This window comes from Capsicum annuum, chromosome 5 (genome assembly GCF_002878395.1).
Source record: "Capsicum annuum cultivar UCD-10X-F1 chromosome 5, UCD10Xv1.1, whole genome shotgun sequence".
NCBI classification, from domain to species: Eukaryota; Viridiplantae; Streptophyta; class Magnoliopsida; order Solanales; family Solanaceae; genus Capsicum; species Capsicum annuum.
This window is the reverse complement of record NC_061115.1, coordinates 213,597,987-213,621,654: the sequence shown is the minus strand read 5'-3', so window position 1 is coordinate 213,621,654 and position 23,668 is coordinate 213,597,987. Positions and strand designations below refer to the sequence as shown.

Here is a 23,668-nt window from a genome sequence, read left to right as displayed (position 1 = left end):
TTAATTTCAGTAGAAAAGAGTATTTGGGCTAGCAATAATTCAATTTTTTTTATTTCGCCCGATCCCAACTCTCATTTTACAAATTTCAACCAAAAGCCTCAAAATTAGCCCAAAACTCAGTACAATTTTTATGTCCGCTTCGTCACTCCACCTAAACAGATACGATTTAACTCGATCCGGCGATTTATTTTAAAACCCAAAAGGTCCTAAAAGGTTCAGTAATTTTTTATATATGATTTATTTTTGTTTAACTGACTATTTATTTGTATATTTGTTTTTCACCTTTTCCCTCCTCTTTAAATTAAATTCGAACCGTTTGATCGAATATCGAACGGATCGAAAATAGTCATTTTGAAATCGACCTTTCACATATTTATCCATACATACTTACATTTTATTTTATTTGTTGCTATTATTATTTTAGAGGTAATCTCTTCAAGATCATCTGATCAAAGATCGAACGAATCAAAATCAGTCCAAAAAGCCCGACTGACACAGATTAATCTAGTCCGCTAATTTTTCTTTCTAATCCGAGGGTCCTGAATTTTCAAATTTATATATATATATATATATTAATATTATAATTTACCTTTTTATATATTTTTAAAATTCGAACTAATAAAAAGCGAACGGATCAGAAATTAATTGGTTTTTGAATAAATTTTTTCATATATTTATTTATCTATACACATACATAAATATTTGTACTGTTATTATTTTAAGGTGATATAAAGATCGGACGAACCAAAAGTAGTCAAGATTTTCAAGTCTTAAACATTAATTGCTTCCATCCGTTCTTTTAACTTTCTCAGAAAAAGCTAAAATACGTGTTTCTCCTCCCAAAGATGCAGCGATCGGTCACCATCACCCCTTTCCCTTTCAATTCACAAACCACTGACCCCCTTTTACTTCTCTTCCTCCTCCCCTTCTCTCTCACGCCAAAACCGCAACCCTAGCGCTGCCATGGCAGCCATGGCTGCCGCCCCTATGCGAGAATCTCTCCAAAACTTGCCTCTTCCACCACCTAAAACCAAAAATCAGAAAAAGCAAGGCTCCAAATTTTTGTAAGGATGGAAAATAGGTCCAAGCAGCCATTAATAGCTTCAAAATTGAAGATGAAAAAAATTATTATTAATTTTGAGGCCTCTGTAAATAAAAGATGGACTTTACATATATAATTACGTAATAAATAAATATTTTTGGGCGATGATAAAACTTTATAACAACACAAGATTTTACAACTCATATTCTGGCAAGACAATTTAAGACAACCAATTAACTGAGCAACCATTTCGTAGCAAAACGATTTAGGATGACTCATTAATTGAGCAACCATTTTGCGGTCATGACTTTATCTGAGCTCACTTTTAATAAAAAATATAATTTTTTTATAATACGTAAATATACACATTCTCATTTATGATTATTTATTTGTAACTAAAACTTTTTTACAAGTATTTATATAGGTTATTTTGGAATACTCGTTGGGAGTTGCAGTCAAAGAGGCTCTTTTAATTTTGTATTGTATTTTATATTCTTATATTTGTACAAATGTTAATATAGTGAAAACTTTATTTTTGGGGTGTTGGGCGGAATTTTCTTTATTTATACGATTTCACCTCATGTTTATGCAAACTTAGGCCGTTAATGTTTACATTAATAAATTAAATTAATCAATTAGTTTACATACTTTGACATCATAAGTATTGTGATCTTTTCTTTCAAATAAATCTTTACTTTTTTTCTCGTAAATTTTAAATCAAGTAAAAATATTATTTTTAAATATTTTTCTCCTCATGGCATATCAAGATATACTTCTCTTCATACACGTCACAAAATATTTTTTATTTTCACATGTAATTTATACATTTTTATACATATTTTTTTTACATGTGTTTCATAACAATATATTTTATTTATATATTTAATACACATATACCTTTACATAATATTAAACATTTATAGTTTTTTAAAGAATTATTTTATACTTAATACATATTTTGTATATTATTTTAAATATATCTCCTCCCTCTTTGAAAAATTTAGTCTAGTCGGGTACCACATTTGTGGATCTCGAAGGGTGCCTAACCCCTTCCCTTCGGGATAACTTGAACCCTTACCTAGAATCTTAAATTGATTTTCGCAGACTAAAAACATTAATCATATTTGTTAATAAATAGGTTTCCTTATTTTCCTTAAAAATTAGGTGGCGACTCTGTACATAAATTCATTCTTTTAGAGTCCATGACATCGTGCTCATTTTGATCTTAGGTAGAAATAGGGGTGCGACAGAATGGCGACTCTGCTGGGGATGAGGAGACGTTCTAACCACGATCGACTCGATTTTCAATCGAATTCAATCGAAGGAGGTATTTTTACTTTTTTTGTATATGATTAAATTCTTTACTTATTACACTGCAAATTATGTGAATTTGCTCATAAATTCTTTACATTTTTTTAATCATGCTTAGTTTAGAATTTTTATGCTTTATTATGTTATTTGTTTTACATATTTTTATATCTTGCTATGTGTGAAAGGACACAAGCCAAATCCAAACTTGCGTTCCTTATTTGTTTGAATAACACTACTTGTTACTGCTTTATCACTTGTATTTTTCTATCGAGTCGTTGGCCGTACACAATTCACACACTGTGGTACACGCGAGGGGTGTACTGCACTCCTCCGAACCTTCTTTGGATTCCTTACTTTCAGAGTCGGTGCAGTTAGGTTAGTGCACCTTCTCGCAAATATTCAGTACCATTCTTGAACATTTAAGGAAAAATCCTACTCTAGTAATAAGTCATATTGCATATACCTTAGGCGGGATTGTCCAAGGTATCATCTACGCAACTAGGAAGCCACCCTTTCGTCAAAAGGTTATGAAACCTTTATGACATATTTTGTGTTAGAACTGATTCAGATAATCCAGAAATCGAACATTAATGGATTCAGAACAATCAAATTGGCCTTCTTTTACTCTTCCTTCATTCGACATCATTTTCACGTCAATAGACATAAAGTATTACCCAAACTAGACAACATTTGACACTATTTTCACGAATACAGAGTGTTGTTAAAACTCTGCTTCGGAAATATCTTTCTCAAAGTCCATGAAAGCTGAGTGTTCTAAAAATACTTTGCTTTCGTTCAACTTTCTCTTCAAGTCCGCAGATAGGGAATGTCACTAAAAACTCCACCTACATCTAACTCTTTTTTTATCCAAACTAGAGTGGAATGTCGTCAAGCATTCTTCCAATGTTTGATTCCTTTTTCTAGTCAACAGACGTAGAATATTATTCAAAACTCTACAATTATATGACACCCTTCTTCAAAACAATGAATGTGGAATATTAATCTTCACCCACTTCTAACTCTATCTAGTCAATGAGCGTGAGACATTGTCGATACTTCTACTCCATTCGATATCTCTACCACAAGATCCTCATTCATCAGTAACGAGACTCGAGATACTCATTCTTTTAAAGGTATCATTTTAGCCCGCTTCTATCAATCCTTATCTACTATATAAGCCTCTTTTAGCCACCCTTGTTGGATACATTCCCTTTTCAAGAAAACTTTAAATTGTTCTGAATCCAAAATGTGTCAAAATCTAGATTCATCTATGTCAGTTTATTTGAACGAAGGCCTACCTCTGGCAAAATGAGGCTCCACAATATAAGATGCACTTACTTGATGTTGTCTGAATGTGCTTGTCCATCGACATGAACTATCTCCTTAACTTTCATTTGTGTTGGCATTATCCCCCCGACAGAGATTAATTATGTTGATCGATAAAACTAGCCAACTTAAGCTATATATCTCAAGAATGAACACCAATACCGTCAACCCGACCAGAAGTGTTCCAACGTTGGCAAACGTATCAGGAATTTTCAAAAAATAAGATAATGAACGTACGCTTCTTTTGGAGCAACAACTCGAGACGTTAAGAGGCGAACTGCATCAAGGTAAGGATCTCACACATCCATCCACGGCTACTCTACCGCGCCCTCCTATTTTTTATCACTAGAAACTCCAATACCTAAACACTATCAGTCAGTACAACCTCCCACAATGACTGTTGGTTTAACAAATCTATCATCCCCGTTCACACTTATTACCTCCCATAAATTTCCTCATTGTACTCCACATCCTAATGATGTCACATCTGTTTGTGATATTCAACAAACAAATCACGCTACCTTTTAAGGAAAATATATTTCTCCAATGTTCGTGACTGAGACACCCGTTTTTATCAGACCTGCTAAAGGTAGGATTTCGATAAGTACAAGGACAAAAGAGAGAGATGAAAAAATCGTAAGTGAGCTTCGTAATCTAAAGCGAGCGATGAAACACCTCCAAGAAAATCAAGTCAGCGAGCATTTGGACTACGAAGATTTATGTATCCATCCAGATATTGATTTGTCAGTTGGTTTCAAGCCACCTAAGTTCGATTTGTTCGATGGAACCGGGGATCCTCATACTCATTTAAGAGCATATTGTGATAAATTGGTAGGGATTGGTAAAAATGAGAAGCTCATAATGAAGTTGTTCATCAGAAGTTTGTCTGGTGAGGCTCTAATTTGGTACACTAAACAAAACCCTCGTCATTGGCACAAATGGAGCGGCATGGCTGAAGACTTTATGAATCGTTTCAAGTTTAACACAGAAATCGCACCTGATCGACTTTCCCTCATCAGTATACAAAAGAATCCCTCTGAATCATTTCAGGAATACGCTCGACGATGGAGGTCCTAAGTGGAAAAAGTTCAACCATCAATGGACGAAAATGAATTAACGAAGTATTTTATCCGCTGTAAAAAAGGTATCTATTTTGAAAGGATAATGTCCACATTGGGGGAGAAGTTTGCTAACTGTGTCAAAATAGGGAATTTTATTGAGGAGGCGATCAATTCTGGAAAGATTAAGTCGGCAAATAACTCGAGCGAGTCTACTCGGTTAGAGTTTATCGAAGGAGCCAAGGTGGAGAATGAAGAAGAAGTATCTGTTGTGATACCGCACCACTCAATACCTAAATCATCCCAATCACTTCAAAATCCTGATAACGAACTGATACAAATATTGAGTCACAAACTACATCATGCCTAAAATAACCAACAAAATTACCTTCAACCCCAAGCTCCCACATACCAAAATCCACCACAACCATGCATACCAATCCAATTGTCAGTTTATCAAAATTCGACACCTCTTGCGCTAACACAAAATTCGAAGGGTAAGCGCAATCGAAGCTGCACTCAATTTGTTGAACCATTGACACTTTTGTTTGGGAGACTGAGAGCTGTAAATTTATTGCAATCGGAGTTGGGGAAGATTCCTAATCCATTACCTAAATGGTTCGATGAAACATATACCTTTACATAATTTTAAAAAATTTTATATTTTAAAAGAATTATTTTATACTTAATACATATTTTGTACGTTATTTTAAATATACCTCCTCCCTCTTTGAAAAAATTAGTCTAGCCGGGTACCACATTTGTGGATCTCGAAGGGTGCCTAACCCTTTCCATTTGGGATAACTTGAACCCTTACCTAGAATCTTAAATTTGTTTTCGCAGACTAAAAATATTAATCATATTTGTTAATAAATAGGTTTTCTTATTTTCCTTAAAAATTAGGTGGCTACTCTGTACATAAATTCATTCTTTTAGAGTCCATGACATCGTGCTCATTTTGACCTTAGGTAGAAATAGGGGTGCGATAGGTTTGTTTGTACAATAGAGAGATTATGCCTAGCAAAATTTATTCCTGCAGCCCAAAAGTCATCCATTTTTTTTCAAATTTGTTTCTCTTTTCTTAAATTTATCAAAGTAGAGTACATGTCAGCTTCTTTTAATTGAAGAAAATAATAAAGGGGTTTCAGATTTTGTTGAATAAGATACCTAAATCAAACAAACAAAATACTAGTAGTATTTAGACAGAGATGGTTTCCAAGATTTAACAACTTGAGCTTACAAATGCGCAGTAGTTGTTTTTTATCAATCAATGAATGATAACACATTTCACATCAGATAAATAGACAAAAAAAAAAAAAGGACCACTTGATACAATACAATCTGAACAGCTACAGAGAACTTAAAAAGCATCCGATTGAAGACAAAGAATAAGACATCTATCGTTAATAAAAAAATACAGCAAAAAAATTGAGAAAAATATTTTTCCAAAAAAAAGGCACGTAATTACTCATTTAGTAAGGTGAAAAGTACCGTTAATGTAAAAAAGAATAGTCTCAATCAGCAAGGAGAAGTTATCGAAATCCAACCCAACGAAGAGCAAGGTGACATCAGAGTTTTGGAAGTAGTACAAACAATGACTAAATTAGAACGCAGGGTTTACTTACAAAATTAGAATTAAAGTCAAATTCTATTGTTGAAAAGTACTTTGAAAAAAAATGGTGGGAAATAAGGGGGGAAGAGGGGGAACCCAAATCCTTACAATTTTAATTTTTTAGTAAAAAAATGGTGGGAAATTTTTGGGGAAGAAGATAGAACAAGCTAAGCCCCATTTTTCTTTAAGCCACGTTTCCTTTTGTTTGGAGTATATTAATTTAACCCAAATTTTTAACCAAAAAATAAAAATAAAAATTAACCCAAATTCTTGCCATTTTAATTTTTATTAAATTAATTAACATCTACTACTAACCTAGTTTATAAATAATTATTAAAATATGTGTGAATTAATACTAATATTAAATAATGAAATATTTAATAAGAATATCATTAAAAATTAAATTGACTTTTGACCAATTTTTCAAGAGGTATTTTTTCATCATATTAACATAAAAATAATTACATTAACGCTCATAGTATTTTTCTTATAGTTATTTGTCAAATTGACTCTTATAATTTGTCAAATCGGTACTTCATTTAAAAAAAAAATATATTGTAAACCGGTCACTATCACTAAAAGTTTTGCTAAATAAGTATAATAATGGAGAGTTGAGATATAAAACTCGTGAACACCCTTATATGTGAGTTGAAAATTAATGATTAAGTAAATTCATATTAAAAAAAAAGTCACATTGTTGAGTTAGAGTTATTGAAAAGGCGAAATTTGTAATTTATTGAAATTTTTTTGGATTAGAATACTTTCTAGCCGAAGTAAATTAGGATAATATTATTTTGCGGTGTATTTTGATAATTTTATCTTAGTTTTGCTTAAATATGTAAGGGTATAAAAGTCCTTCAATATTTAAAGAATATTTTAGTCAACCAACATTTATATTCATGTTTTTATAATAGTATAGATAAATTGATAGATATGTTGATAAATCAATACTAATTCTTATAAATATTATTAATACACTTATACTTAGTATAGTTGTCAAAATATATATTAATGTCATTCGCTAATATTGCTTAATGATATCTCTAATATACTTACGTTTAGTATAATTGTCAATGTATGACTTAGTAGTCAATAATATTTCTAAAAAATCACTAATAAACTTTACTTAGTTTAACTATCGTATAAGTTAATCAATCAATATTATTTTAACAAAGATACTCTTTTTTTTTGCTGTAATTATTGTTATGTAGATTAATCAATCAATAATATTCTGTAATGTATATCAACTCAGTGTAGTTATCAAATTATAAGATGATCAGTCAATAGCAATACATAAGAATATCATTAATTCACTTCTATTTACTACAATATCGACTGTAAGCTAATCAATTACTTATAGTATTACGTATACCACTAATACACCTCTTTTTTCTATTATCAAATAAATTATAAGCTAATATAATTCATCAATTTTTGTTAAGAATACCACTAAAACATTTCTACTTATTCTAATTATCACTGTCTAAGCTACTCATTTAATTATAACATTTATATATATATATATATATATATATATATATATATATATATATATATATATATATATATATAAACAGTGTGAAGGGCCTTATAAATATTATTTGAACTTTTTGTCCTTCATTAGAAGTTTTTGCTTTAGACAAAATTATTTTTTCAGTATTTTTTCCTAATATTTAAGAGTTGAAAATTGATTAAATATATTTATGGTAAAACCTATTCTTATTAGAAGTCATTAGAATTAATGACAACTAATATTTTTTCATTATTTTAATAATTCTAAATCAACTAAATTTGATTTTAAGAACATTTGAAAAATTCAGAAATAAATATAAAAGCATTAGAATAAGAAAATTTAAGAAGTGTCAATTTTTTAAAAGTTTTAAGTATTTTAAGAATGTAATCAATAATTTTATTAAGATTTAGCTTTAAAAATAAGAAAAGATTTTAAATATAGAAAAAAAGAAAGTAATCATATCACAGATGTGGTTCAAATTAATGAGTCTTTCTTAGTCTCTGACAGCAAGGGAAAGAGGTATTGATGACAAACACAAAAGTTATGATCCATGAACTACTTGGAACTTCAGGTGGCAAATATGTGTGTGTCTGTTTACATTAATATATTAAAGTCTGAAGGATCTTTGAAAAGTGATTTGAACTTTTTACACTTGATTAAAATTCTCGCAATATATAAAATGATTTAACTTTAAGCATCAAACATTACACGTGTGAGGCACCTGCGGTTAGACTAATATATATATATATATATATATATATATATATATATATATATATGTATGTATGTATGTATGTATATAAATATAATTTTTTTTGGTTATGTGTAGAAAACTAATGTAATTTAATAGTATGAAAAGAAAAAAAAATTAAAGCAATTATTGAGGGATCAACAATTGATATCATTGCTATTGTTTTTTCTTCAAATCTATTACTCCATATGGTTAGTTATTAAATACTCAATTTTTACACATTTAATTTAGTGAGAAACTTCCCTCACTACAATGAAAAAAATCACAAAATAATTATATGTATCTTATTGAGGACTCCTTGGATAACATAAATTTCATTTTCATTTTTATTTTATTAATGCATTGTTTACAGCTAAAGAAACAAATAAAAATTATGTTTAAATTTTCTTTGAAATATGAATTTATTTGTTATTATTTAGCGAGGGAAATCCCTCGCTATAACAAATTTAATATTAGCTTTTTATTATCATCATATTTTAGTGAAGGATGTTCCTCTTCACCTTTTAAAAAAAATAAAAATTAATATATTAGAAATTATATTTAAATTTTCTTTGAAATATGAATTTATTTATTATTATTTAGCGAGGAAAATCCCTTGCTATAACAAATTTAATATTAAATTTTTATTATCATCATATTTTAGTAAGGGATGTCCCTCTTTGCTTTTATTTAAAAAAAAATAAAAATTAAAATATTTAATTTGTATGAGGGACAACATCGCAAAGTCCCTCATAATAACAACATACAGTTTGTCCCTCGCTAATTTTGGTAGCTTATAGCCAAGTTTTTAGTAGTGTTGGTAGAGAGCGCTTCCTCTCGAATGGGACTCTACGCGGCGCGAATCTAAATTAATCAAACTCTAATGCGAATATCGAATGCCGGATGAAAAACAAACTTTCAACTTCATACAAGGAGACAACAACTCATTCCTCCCTAACCAATGTGAGACACGTAACATTTCAAAACTTAAAAAATAATGTTACTTAATAAAATTTTTAGGATGAATACATATTTTGCCACTTGTATTTTCATTTAGACACCTTAATGAAGGACACATGGCACAATGCGTATTTTCTACCCCTTTTCAGCCCATTAAATGCTTAATCCTAGAAAGAGAATCACTATTTTTCTAAGAATAGTTGAGAAATAAGAGAGATAAATGTTAATTTTTCTGGCTACTTCATTCTAAAATATGTGTATAATTTTTTTATCAAAAATTTAAACTAAAAGAGAAACATGTAAAATTATCCAAAAAAAAAAAGAAGAATCCATTGTCATTATTGATTGTGTATAACACATAAATAATTATTAAATTTATTAACTAAAAGGAATAAAGAAAATAAAAAGGACGATGATAATAAATGCTAGAAGAAAATTTTATTAATCAGCAAATTAAAATAAGAAGAAACACGTAAAAATGCAACAATCACACGTATGTTTTTTTTGAGATTTTTTTAAATGAACTCAAAATAATTTGGCAAAATCCTTACAGAAAAATAGAACATATTTACTAGTAACCATTTTCTAAGTCAGTACTTGGTGAGAGTAGATAGGATAGAACCAATAAATATAATTCATATACTCATAACCCATTTTATCCCTCTCATGAAGCATATGTGTATGATTTGGACAGGATTTATGCAATTTCTTTTCTAAGAAAGAGATCATAGTCCTTTATGGTGCTTTCAACAATCCTTCCATTCATACAATCTACTTCCACAATTTATCGCAATTTGATGGCCTCTTACCGTTCTCGCTCAGTCTTTCAACGGCTGAGAAGGCAGTCGTTCGGAACCCCCTATACATTTTATTTGAACTCTTTTACTCCAAATCTAATTAGAAAAAAATACATAAAGTAGCACACTTAAGTATTAAATTACAAAAAAATAAACACTTTTATCAAATTACATTTTGTAACATATGTATTTGTATTTTTGTAGCAACAGTTTGCAAAAATACAAAATACAACTTGTTATATTATGTAATTATGAAACTATTGTTATGAAACTCATAATTAAGGGGATAAGTATGTTATTTCTGAATTTTGTTTATGGGCCTATTTTTATTCATTAGCTAACTCAGCCCCCCCAAAACTGACTCAATATTCAGGCCCAAATAAGTTTCACCGAAATTGAGGCCCAATCAGAACTTGACCCGGCCCAAATCCTTAACCCCTAACTAAAAACCCCGCTTTTCCCCTCCATTTTTCGTCTGTTTTTGAGAATTCCGGTGGAAATTAGAGAATTCGATTCGGCGCTTCTTTCTATTTTTCCCTCATCTATTTATTTTATTGCACTCCTTCAATTATTACTCGAGCCTATTCCTAAAGTTGATATAATCGACCTGTTTGGTAAAATATTTAGTACTATTAAGTTTCCCTAAAGTTGATATAATCGACGAGATACTTGCCTCCTCCCACTCCTCCCACCACAATGGAAGGCTAGGACGGATGGGAAGACTAGGACGGATGGGAAGAATCACCTAGTATGGTGTCTTTTTTGTCTTTGCTGGGATTTGAACCTGAAACCTCAAAAGTTTATTCTTGTGAATTGTGTGGATAGATTTTCATGGGATAGTTTTATCAAAGGGAAGCATTAGAGAATCTATTTAAGCACTTCACTTTTTTTTTGTTAAGATAGAGGCATGCTTCAGTTTCTTTACCTCTGATTTTGTGACCGTTCATATGTATAACTAAGATTGAAGTGAACGGAGTTTGTTGAAATTGCGCAGGTATGATGATGATAGTTTTATCTTGTTCTAGCAGATTACATGTCCCAAAAGTTCACTTTGACTAGAAGTTTTTCATGTTTAAAATGAAGAACCTTTTTCAACATGTTTTCATGATTACGTTTATTGTAAATTTATAATTGTATTTGGTTAGCGGTATAAATTTATCACATTTAACTTCATGTTTAAAATGAAGAACTTTTTCAACATGTTTTCATGATTAAGTTTATTGTAAATTTATAATTGTGTTTGGTTAGCGGTATAAACTTATCACATTTAACTTTATGTGCCAAGTTCTCTAAACCTTCTCTTGATTTGTTTCGTGTTTTCCCCAATCTTGTCTGAAACCCCATTCTCTTCTTTTAGTTCTTAAACCCTGCAATATCAAAGTACAGGTTTACCTCTAAACAATTCTATCAATGGATGTGGAAGAAGATATCTCTGTGACCAAAAAATCCCATCCCAGGAATCGTAGAAGGCCCAAAGATGATTATGATTGTGGAATTAAACCATCCACTAAAGCTAGAATGATAAACTCAGTCATATTAGCTAATACAAAACCAAGTATTTGTCTAAAACGAGGAATTGGGAGTTTACACCGAGATTCTCCAAGTTTGCAGTCTGAACATCGGAGAAGACTCAGGCGTTTGCTACAAAAATTGATGCGGCAACACAAATATGCTGAAGCTAGTGGTGTAATGAGTGTACTTCTTAAAGGAACTACCAAAGAAACAGCTGTATTCAAAACTCGAACCAAGTTTACGGTAATAATCGGTTTAATTCAACCCAATTACATTCTTTTTATATTGTTGTTCATATTGAGGAAGAATAATTACATTTTTAATGGGCGTTTGGCCATGAAAATTGTGAGTATTTGAAAAACCTAATCTTTGTTTTCAAAGTGAAAAATGATATTTGAAACTTGGAGTTGTGTTTGGCCATGAATACAAATTGGAGTTGTTTTTGAATTTTTGTGAGTACTTTGGAGCGAATAAAGCTTTTTGTTGTTTTTCAAGATTTTGAATTTTCCAAAATTTTATGGCTAAACGTATTTTTAGTGTTCAACTCTAGAAACAAGTGAATTAACGTCGTGTTTTTCGGAGTTCAACTCAGAAAAAAGCGAAAAAACTTGTGTGGCCAATCACCCCCTAAATTCCTGAAAGTGTTAAAACAGTTGAATTCCGAAATTTTAAGAAATTTTATGGCTATAAAATTTTTCCGGAATTCAACTCCAGAAAAAAGTTAAAAAATTTCATGGCCAAACAACCTCTTAATTCCTGAAAAAGTAAAAACAGTTGAATTACGAAATTTTCAGAAAGTGTATGGCCAAAAGTGTTTTCCGAGTCAATTCGAGAAAAAAGTAAAAAAAATATCATGGCCAATTGCCAGCTTAAAATGATTTCTGACGTTTTAGGCTGCTTTGGAGCTCATTGAGCATATAAAAGGTGACACTCTCGGTTCAAGAAGGGTACAAAATATTTATGAACTTTGGATGAAGAAGCTTGGACCTTTGAAATTCTGGCCCGTGAAGGTAACAATTTAAAAATATGAAGCATTTGCTTATATATTTGTTCATTAATTTTTTACTTCTTCAATTTGCTCTTTTTAAGTTTTCTGTAACATATACTTTTTCCCTGTGAGGTACCCTTTATATGCACTATATTACTAGTAAATTTACTTTCATTAACACAAATTAAGTTCTAAAGAAGAAGATCTTCTTTTCATGGAAATACTAAGTCTATTGACTGTTGTAGTTGTTGTTTAAGATGATATTGGAATATTTGTTTATTTTCAGTCCGAGTAAGACACAGTAGTTGTTGTTGTTTAACATAGCAGTGTTATCATGAAAGAGATAATTGAAGTTCGCCTTTATGGTAGCTCATTGTGAGTTTGAATTGTGGCAGGATCGTTTTGCCGTTCAGTTGGAATTCATCCTTTCGTGTCTCAAACGTGGGAATTCAGAGGATGCACATCAGGGTGCCTTATGGTAAGTTCTTGGCATTTAATGAATAATGACTTTTCTTTTTCATGTCGGTTGGTGAAAATCAATTGCCAATTAATGGAAGAAAGCTCCATTTAATTTTTGAGAAAAGAACTGAAGTTCTAAAAATTGGTCCAGAGGGATAGTCTTTTTTGTTGCTAAATTCGAATCTATCTGATTGTGTCGATATTATTAACTAATATTGTACTATCACCTGCAGAGGAAAGTAATATTCTCTTGGAGAGAAAGACTCCTAACTAACAATCAGAATAATAACTCTATTTGCCACTTTGCTTAAGAAGCTGCAGTACTATTTGCTTATTGGTGTGATTTTCTTAAACTAAATCGCTACAGTTTTGTGGTTTGCCCTGCAAAGGTGTAGGATCTTTTAGTATTTTGTGGTGCTTAATGTCGTCAAAAGAGTAAGTGAATAACCCTGCCAGTCCTTCACACCCCTGTTCATTGAAAAATAATAGTGGAGAACAAGAGTCACAACGTGGACAGGCCATAATAATCCAATAAGGAGAAGTATGTTACATGAAATAAGATGACTGATTACACAATCAGGGTGTGTCAAAACTTGTTCTGCATTTTAGGATGACACCAATTATCATAATCATATAAACTAGATGGTATTTCTTCGGGGGGGCGGGGATTGATAATTGCTACTATTGAAATTAGTAAAATGAATTTTAACCGTAACTTGTTTTGAAAATGGCCGCTATTGCCGGCGTGATTTGGATTGCGCTTCCATTACACTTTGGAAGATACAACCTACTGTATTTATATGTTTCATTTGGAGTTAGATGAATCAGAAATTTGCCTTTGCTAAACTTCGTAGATATGTTAATCTTAAATGTGTCCATGACAGTCTGAATAGGCAAAATTGAGAAATATCACTTTCTTCTGTTTGTGTGAATGTCATATTGATAATCCTCTGTTCTGTTATCAATGCTTAGTATAAAATTGTCAAATATGTAGGCAATGATGGTCAATTTTTTGGTGGCAAAACTGGCTATGTAAAATCTTTTCTTTTAGGATGAATGCTCTGTTGGAATGTAATTCCAGTGTACCATTTTTATATAACAACATACCCAATGAAATCCCACCGATGGGATCTGGAGTAGCATTTCTATATATGTTTTTTTTTTTAAATTCCAAAGGCTTAATGTTACCTCCCCCTTGCTGTGATTTGTATCAGTCTCATGCAGGAACGTGGTTTTGAGAGTGAGCCAGTCTCTAATTTAGTTGTGGGCTTGGTCTTTTATCAGTTATGGTATTCTACTATCCCAAAGGAGTTACATTTGCAAGAGTTGGACAGATTTGATAGCGCAGTACAGTCAGAGACCTTTGAGGAAAGAATAGTCATGTCCATTTTGAATTCAGATGGGCATGATGCTGTTGAAGGCCAAGCGGCCAATTCTCCATTCCGTTGTGATTCAAACACCTCTGTTAGGAATGATAAAGAGATCTTGGGAGTTGATGTCAGTCAACAGAGAGAAGTCCTCATGGCCAATGATGATAATGTGTCGGGAGAAACACAAAATGACAATTTTCAGCCACAAGACTTTTACATGAATTCTGATGAAAGCAGTGATCATGAAGGTTCTTCTATGGATCAAAGTGGTGATGTGCCCTATCATTCCATATTTTACAATCGCGGTTAGTTTTGCTCATGGCTTAAGTATTTGTCTATGCTACTGTATATTCATCTATGAAATTCTACAGTGTAGCAAATTTTGCTGCTACTTGCACAAAACTTGCTTTTTTTTTCCCGTTTCGCTTATGATGGGGTGTAACTCGACCCTTTCTCTTTGTCTTAAAGGAAAGTTGGGACAATTGGTGACTGATTATTGTTTATTTTTAAGAATTGAATGCGTCTGATAAATCATTTGAATAGTTACCTTTAGTTTGTACTGGTTGTTCTATGATATGAATTTATCCACTAATTTTGATTCGGTTTTAGTGTATACTTTAGCCAAAAAAAAGTTGCATATAATTGAATAAACATGTAATTGTAGGCTAGTACTTTTTGGATCTCCTTTGAGCAATTTAAAATAACTGGCGCTAGTATTCTTCTGAGAACTCTCCAGATGAGTGGGAGCAGCAGCTGGTTAATGGAAACAGCAGCCATAAGCTTCCCTATTTTGGGTTGTTGCAAAAACATACCTCCAACGAACATCGGAGAAAAAACTTTGGACTTCTTAATTTTTGTAAACTTTGGATGGTGGAAAAATGGGCCTCGAGTATATGCTTCAATTTTCTAAATGGAATGATGTGAAGATGAGGAAGTTACTACTTTAGGAGAGAGAACATCCTCTTGGAATATTCTCTAGAGGATGAAAATGCAGTTGACATGAGGTGTAAGAATGTGGAATTCCTAAGCTCTTCAATCCGTGGGAAGGTTGATATTGTCTATTCTACTAGGTTCCGATTTTGTTCTATAAGCTCCAAAGTTCGTGTAGTTCTTCTATCTGTTACATATGATATTTGAGATATGTTATGTTCTTTTTTTGTTTTTGGATAATCGTGGTGTCAGGACAAAGCTTGCACGCAACTCGACTAATTCTACAGGAAAAATGCATTTTCCCCAATAATATAGAACACGTTATGTTCTTCTTGCTGATATAAGATTTTAATCCTGATATTTCTTATTCTGTTCGAATGTAGGTCTTCCATTGTGGTTATTGCCTTTACAATTGCCTTTGTCAAATGAAAATTTAGAGGATAACCTCAATATGATTCGGACCTGTCGTAATGACCACTATAAGAATGCAATAAAGTGTTTACGGCATGCTCTGTATTCTAGTCCACCCAGACTCGAGGCTTTTCATCCTTTGATACAGGTAATTACTTATGTCCAAAAAAGAACTCATATAGGGGATTTTTCAAGTTGTATATAGAACTGCTTTGATGTAGACGTGCTAGGAAGTTCATGCAAACATTATCGCAACTCTTGAAAAAGAATTCCGTAACCTCATATTGGTTGGTTATATGTATCTATTTGTGCACATCTAAAAAAAAAAAAAAGCTTCTAAAAAAAGGTATGCATCTGATTTGTATCTGTAAAGGCAAATTCTATAGAGTTGCAGTCCGGCCTACTATGTTGTATGGAGCGGAGTGTTGGCCGGTTAAGAATTCTCATATCCAAAAGTTGAAGGTGGCGGAAATGAGGATGTTGCGCTGGATGTGTGTATTCACGAGGGCTGACAGGGTTAGGAATGAAATTATTCGAGAGAAGGTAGGAGTGGTGTCAGTGGAGGATAAAATGCGGGAAGTGAGGTTGAATGGTTTGGTCATGTGATGAGAAGGGGCACGGGTGCCCCAGTTCGTAGGTGTGAGAGGTTGGCCTTGGATGGTTTCAAGCAGGGTAGGGGTAGACCGAAGAAATACTGGAGAGAAGTGATTAGACGTGACATGGAGCTGTTGCAGTTAACTGAGGACATGACCCTGGATAGGAAGGTATGGAGGAAAAGCATTAGGATAGAGGGCTAAGGGTGTGGATGAGTCGTAGTCAGTAATTAGGTGGATTTTGGTGTCCTTGGTTTGGCATTGTATTTTTTTTTTTTGGATGTCGTACCTGTGTTATTTTATCCTGTTCTATGCCTTGCATGCTTCTGTATACTGCCCCTTATCTTGAGCCGAGGGTCTATCGGAAACAGCCTCTCTACCTCTTTTGAGGTAGTGGTATGGACTGCGTACACTCTACCCTCCCCAGACCCCACTATGTGGGAATATACTGGGTTCGTTGTTGTTGTTGTAATATCTGCATGCTGCTCAGGAAAGACACATGCCTTTTGCGTTACATTTATCAGATAAAACCAAAAGAGGGACCTCCTTTTTGTGAGAAACCTAGCCCCCAGGGCTCTAAATGAGTCAAATTGTTGAACACAGCTTGAGCTCAAAATTAAACTTGTATATTAACCCACCACCTCAAATTATTTCATCTCAAGTTGTTTGTGTTCAAGAATGTTAAAAAATGCTAATAGTTATGAAAGCATTGTAAATATATACCAATTTAATTTTATATCTTGATAAATTAAGATGCATTTGTCTAGAGATTTGCATGAAAAGATATTAATGTTTCCTAGTATTATTAAAAAAATATCATTTATTAAATATAAATTTAAGCCGTAATTAAAGCTTGAACTCGAGTGTTAGCCTTTTCGCTTTATTGACACCTCTACCTAGCCCAGAAAAGGAGGCTTGGGTTGGGTGGGGGAAGAAGCAGAATGGAAGCTATAGAAAGGAAAATTTCTAAATTATTCAAGAATATCTTTGCAAATATATAATATGCTTTTCATGTACTTGAAAGTTAATGTCTTGGCAGATGCTGCTGCTCGGGGATCAAGTGAAGGAGGCTCTTGATGAGGTGGAAAATTTCTCTCCATACTCCGACACATCATTTCAGTTGAGGTAATTGTTTTTTCCTTGTGAAAACTTGAATATAAGCCTAGAAGATAGTAACGATGACGAGTTTTGAACTTCTCAGACAAAGCAATGGTGGTTGCTAGTATATCAGGATTTTTGATATTGGGTTGTGTGAATGAATGATCAAAGATATGTTGCCAATTAAACTTTTCTTCACTATTTACTAAAAGATTTTATGGAATGATGACCTAGAGTTTCTATTAATTAATGCTAATATCTATATCTATCAAGCGAAGCTCCAATTATTGAATCAAGTTGCATTTGACTTGATATTTACATGAAAAGATATGTTTCCAACCCTAATCTTTTCTATATCAATATCAATCCAAGCCCCAATTCTGAAAAGACCTTACCCGAAAATTTGGGAGTGATCGTTTTTGACATAGATCTCTGTCCTGATAACACTACATCTAATTTCTTGTGGTTCCTTTGTTCTTTATCATGCTGCATGCAGGTTGAAAGCTACTATCTTGGAGCATTTTGACAGTGGTAACTATGTCGAGCTTTCAGCAATCCTTGAGGAAAATTTGGAAAAGGATCCTACATGTAGCCACTCATTGGAGAGACTCATCAGCTTGCATCGAAGTGGTACATCCTTGCCTGAAAATTCATTTTATTCACTTCATCCTCAAGAGATAAAAGATCAAAATCCTAGTACTTCCACAACATTTGCAGCACTCCAGAGTATTATCTTAAGGACATGGAAGAAATAATACCCAATAATTGGCTTAAACAAAACTATCTATTCTGTAAAGAGAATACTAACTCATGAACACCAAATGCGAGCTTTCATTTTTAACCAACTACGATGTGCGACATCCTAGTCGATCTCCCCCTTCACTTGGATTATAAACCCAAGATACCTGAAGCTTTCTCTCTTGGGAAATCCTCACTTCTCCAGATGCCTCTTGTGATGCAATGCCGACACTGAACTTGCATTCCATGTACTCTGTTTACTCCTACTAAGCCTGAAGCCTTTATATTCTAGAGATTGTTTCCAGTTCGCCGGTCTATCATTTACTACGCTGCGTGTCTCGTTGATCAACAGTATGTTGTCTGCAAATAATAAACGCCATGGTACTTCCTCTTGAATATGTTGTGTCAATTCATCCTTCACCAAAGCAAATAAAAACGGGTCGAGAGCTGATCCTCGGTGCAACCCCATCTTGATTGGGAAGTGTTTCGAGTCTTCTCCCTCTGTCCTCACTCGGATCTTGGCTTCATCGTACATGTACCTAATCGCTCTAGTATATGCCACTTATGTATGCCACAGATAGATTCCAAGTATCTCCTCCAAGTATCTCCATAAACCTTCCTTGACCCCTCAGCTCCTTGCCTAATCAAAGGGTTAGTGAATTTAGTGCAGTAGATTCTACCACCCCTCAGCCCCTTAACTAATTGATGAAGTCATCTGCTTGCAACACGAAGGTGTCCATAATATTGAAGGAAGGTGAATCTTAAGGAGAATTCAATCAACTAGCACATCAAATTTTGAGTTCCATCAGAGTTCTGTATTTTTATGCCACCTTTTTATATTATGCTAACCTTCCCATGATTTTTGTCACACTAAATAGAGAGATCTTGACTTCTTTTGGTTCATTGGGTTAAGCTCGTGCATTTGAAGTCCTTGCTTGTTTTTCAAGTCCCCTTTCATAAATGTATAATTGCAGGAAAAAAACCACCAAATAGCATATTATGATTTCATTTGATTACATGGACCTTCGGTGGGGTGGGGGTGCGGAGTTGGGATATTTTGACTTGAACTCATCTATGGTTCGACCTGAAAAGAAGCCTCATTTTGGGGAACTGTCCCAAATGTTACCTTATTTTGCAATTGATGCATTATTCATTGTATATTGAGTTTTTTTTCCCTCCTGTTTCTCCTTGGGCTCGGTTTATATCAACATCAGGAGAGTATAGCACTGAAAAGCTGGTGGAAATGATAGCTTTGCATTTGGATGCTGCTTATGCAAAATATGACACATGGAAGGAGTTGGCCTGTTGCTTCCTGAGGCTTTCTCAATGTGAAGAAGATTGCATGTCTGTGTGCTCCAACGATGAAGATGGTGAGAAGCAAAAATTCTCGAACCGGATTAGTCATATTCCAAGAATATTTAGTGATTATGAGTCTAACAAGTCATGGAGGTTCCGATGCAAATGGTGGCTGACACGTCACTTCAGTCAGAATACACTCACTTCAGATATTGCTTCAGGTGCAATTTCATTCCTTCCTTTTCAGGATGCAACTTAGACATGTTTACCATAACAAAGGTTTAACTACTAAAGCTTTGTGGGCTTTATCTTGGTTTGTGGTGATTAAGGTTGTGTGTTCTGACAAAGCTCTTACATTTGACACTTTGATTTCTTTGTCGAGGGCAGGTGATCGGGAACTGCTGACTTACAAGGCAGCCATTGCATGTTACCTTTATGGGCAAGAATTTATGTATGTTGTGAAGGCTAAGGAGTGTTTGGAAGGGGAGCCAATTAACAAGAATTTGTATTCCATATTGCACACTCATGCTAACAGTTGTACCGGATTTTATTTCAACGGAAAGAAATAAGAGTAATATTTATGCTAGGCTCCAATTTCCATCACCAATTATCCCTTTGTTCTGATGTTGCATAATGAATTTCCCCTCTGTTCATGATCAGATAGGGGGAAGCCTTAAAGTTGTTGAGTTTGGTCTGTTCATGATAAATTCATCTTTTCACATGTTGGTTTTAGAGTTGAAATGTTAAATCTATGGTTTGTTACCATTGTTTATGGCATTTGAAAAGGTTATAGGATCGTCTCTCTTGTTGTGTGCTTAATGATCCTTTTACTTTTTGTCCTTGTGGCCATGCCATACTACTGCAATAATGGAATTGTTGCACACTCTATGCATACATATTTGATTGATTAATGGTATAAATGAGTTTCAAACAAGGCCTACTGAAATGGGCTTTTCGACGAGTTGTCTGTCTATATGGACTGACAAGCAGACAAACTTTCTGCTATTCAAATTGAAAAATACAGATGCTCAATGTGATCATCAACGTAGCTGCAACAAAGTTTGTGTCCAGCCAAGTAATCTTGGTTTAAACTCTCCTAGTGATGTTGAGCCCATCTTGAGTTCTGGCAATGCCTGTGGGATGGAAGGGCTTAAACTTTGTTCATGTTATCATCATCATAGTAGCTCGTATAGTACTTCGTTTACCTGTTCTGTTGTTCATGGTGTGGTGATTCTTGTTCCGGGGAAAAAAGTTACAGCGTCTAGCTGTATGGTAGATTTCGAGTTCATGTTATTCCTCATACAAGTTTCTTTCAAGTTAGTTGTCTTTTGTTTGATGAACTAGATAGGTATGCACGGGCACAACACATATAGTAGAATAAAATAAAGATATAACAAGAAGAAACTATTCCATTTGATTGAGTCAATTGATGGAACCCGTAACTTCCAGGTCATATGGCAGCAACTTTACCAAACAATGATGACAATCAAATGATAATAATCTTAACAATATTTTTCTGGAAAAATAAAGTATCAAGATACTTACAATGAGCCAAAATCACGTTGGCCTTCAACCTATGCAATAAAGATATAAACCTCTGATAATAACTAAAACAGCAAATGGTTTTCCTTGATAACTAGCAGGAACCACTTTACCAGCTTTAGAATGAGTTTTCCAACCAAGAGGAAGTAGCTTGATGTTTTCAGAATTTTGAGGCCATATTGGCAAGATTTCTCCAGAGATGGCTATTCAAACCCTGGAATGGGCTTCAGCAGTGGATGATATCAGGATCTCGCTTTAGGTCGTTTGATTTGGTGTCTCAGAAAATAAAAATACTGCAAAGTTATCCAAGGCGAGACACCAAGATGTAAAAATGTTTAAAATGATCCCTCACAACGACAGAAGTCCAACGACAACGACCAGTGGCAGTGTATTTCTACTACTTCTGTGGATCGTGTATTTCTAGTGTTTCCGTCGACCTAAAAATATATATCCTCATGATCCATGATTTGAGACTGAGAGTATGAACCTTAGAAAGAACTCATAAAAGGAAGAACAATGTGAATGTTCACGCGAGAAAATTGTTATATACAATCACAACCTTAATGAGAAGCTGGTAGCTCCTTTTTTTTAAAAAAATAAGTTACTGAAAAGCTGGTATCTGTCTCCAATTTTAAAGCTTAAAAAGGGCAGCCCCGTGCAATAAAGCTCCAGTACGTACAGGGTCCGGGGAAGGGCTGAACCACAATGGTTTATTGTATGCAATCTTACCTTGCATTTTTACAAGAGGTGCTTCCACGGCTTCAACTCGTGACCTCCGGGTCACATAAAGCAACTTTAACAGTTACGCAAGGCTCCACTTCAGCAACTTCAAAACTTATGGCTTCATAATTAACATTGAAAACCTATAACATTCCAGAAGTTTTTCTTTCCCCCGAAACAGAAAAGGTTGGACCCAATTAATTGTGGGAAAAACTAAAGGGACAAATTTCTCTAAGCTGAAAGGATTTATGCAATCAAAGCCAGGTATGGGATGTCTTTCGTAAATTCATGTCCTATTATTTATGAACGCTTCTTCGATCATCATTTTAGGCTTTAACAACTTTTTTTGGTTTTTAATAAATCCAGTGGTCTAATCAATTGTTTTTTCCTCCATAGTTGTTTCATTCTTCCCACTTTGATGCTTGTCTGAGTCCTCATTCAATGCCCTTCATCATAACTGAAAAATGACAGCAGGGATCCTAAGTTCACAAAGTTGCCAACAAAATTGACACAATAACTTTTTGCAACTCTTTTGGATCCTAAGTACTCTTGAACAGAGGCCTTACCTTGAAAAATGGTCATAATACTCCATAGAGATTTTAAAACCTTATAATTGGATACAAAAAAATAACTTGGTACAAAAATATTCGACTTGCTTAAGTATTAGTAAGAGACATGCAGCAAATGGAATTTAGAACAAGAAAAAAGGAACTTCACAGTAAGTAACAACAACCAATGAGTCAAATTTTAGAATGCATATTAGACACTGCAAGTTACTGCAAAAATTGATACAAAATTTGTTAAATTTGATTGTGGAGTAAAAGTTGTTAGGCTAGCCGTTGATAGAAACATGAAAGAACTATAATCAACATGGTGAAAAATCCTCCAAACTCCAATCACATCTTATTGGATTTTCTTGGTACAAAACATGTGATACAGACAAAACCCAGGTAGCATAAATTGCACAACCTCTTTCCTAAAATCTATTTGCATGAAAAATCTAGGGCTCACTTATTAACTAATGAACAGTTTATGAGAAACTTACCTTCTTAAATATGTACACAAGAGACTCTATAGACTTTTGGATCATGGAGTTCTTTATTTGTTTCACTGCCTTAGAAGCTTGATGTAAACTTTGGATTCCACGACCCAAACTGGGAATTGAAGGAGCTGCTTGAAGAGATTCAGCAGCACATTCTATTCCATCTCCATACACAAGCAAGCCCGCACAAGTAACTACACTGCACCCAAATGTAGCACATAGAAGAAAGCCAACAGGTCGTACTCGGTGTTTCCTCATAACTTCATAGAATGTCATTCTCATGGCTGAGATGCTAGTTTTCTCCGCAAAGGCTATAACGCCATGTGTCACCGCACGTACTTTCTCTGCAGAAACAACATATCAGTGTATCCCAAGACTTGATAAAAACTTTGATCCGAACACTTTAAAATGCACCCTTTCAATATTTTGATAGGAGGAGAATTGCAACGATATCATAAATCAAGTATATAAGAAGTTTGATGTTTAAAAATATAAAAGAATTAATGTAGTACGAATTAGCAATAAAAGTTTGTTAAATTGATTGATAAGCCAAAATATACTAACCTAAAATGAAACCTAGTTGATCAAATGACCAAACCGCTAACATCCTATTACGCTGA

At 33.6% G+C, this 23,668-nt stretch overlaps 1 protein-coding gene across 4 annotated transcripts; it reads left to right on the top strand.

The window, feature by feature from the left end:
- The first annotated feature begins 10,818 nt into the window (after positions 1–10,818).
- On the top strand, positions 10,819–20,336 carry LOC107871260. Of its 4 annotated transcripts, none has more exons than XM_047412724.1 (10): positions 10,819–11,097; positions 11,736–12,104; positions 12,755–12,871; positions 13,245–13,327; positions 14,523–14,983; positions 15,992–16,167; positions 17,652–17,737; positions 18,207–18,340; positions 19,663–19,965; positions 20,132–20,336. In XM_047412724.1, exons 2-10 carry the CDS (start codon positions 11,760–11,762, stop codon positions 20,311–20,313), a joined length of 1,887 nt encoding a protein of 628 aa, XP_047268680.1. In that variant the 5' UTR covers positions 10,819–11,097; positions 11,736–11,759; the 3' UTR covers positions 20,314–20,336. The 4 variants fall into 4 exon arrangements, with proteins under 4 accessions (XP_047268680.1, XP_016573629.2, XP_016573627.2 ...); XM_016718143.2 differs by having other exon boundaries at positions 10,819–11,343; positions 11,961–12,104; XM_016718141.2 differs by having other exon boundaries at positions 10,819–11,343.
- Positions 20,337–23,668: the final 3,332 nt, after the last annotated feature.

Bases quoted from the DNA above. Each gene is read 5' to 3' on its own strand.
- LOC107871260 (XM_047412724.1), top strand. From the start codon at position 11,760: ATGGATGTGGAAGAAGATATCTCTGTGACCAAAAAATCCCATCCCAGG. The intron at 16,168-17,651 runs GTAATTACTTAT...ATGTCTTGGCAG, and splicing joins CTTTTCATCCTTTGATACAG to ATGCTGCTGCTCGGGGATCA. The intron at 17,738-18,206 runs GTAATTGTTTTT...TGCTGCATGCAG, and splicing joins GACACATCATTTCAGTTGAG to GTTGAAAGCTACTATCTTGG.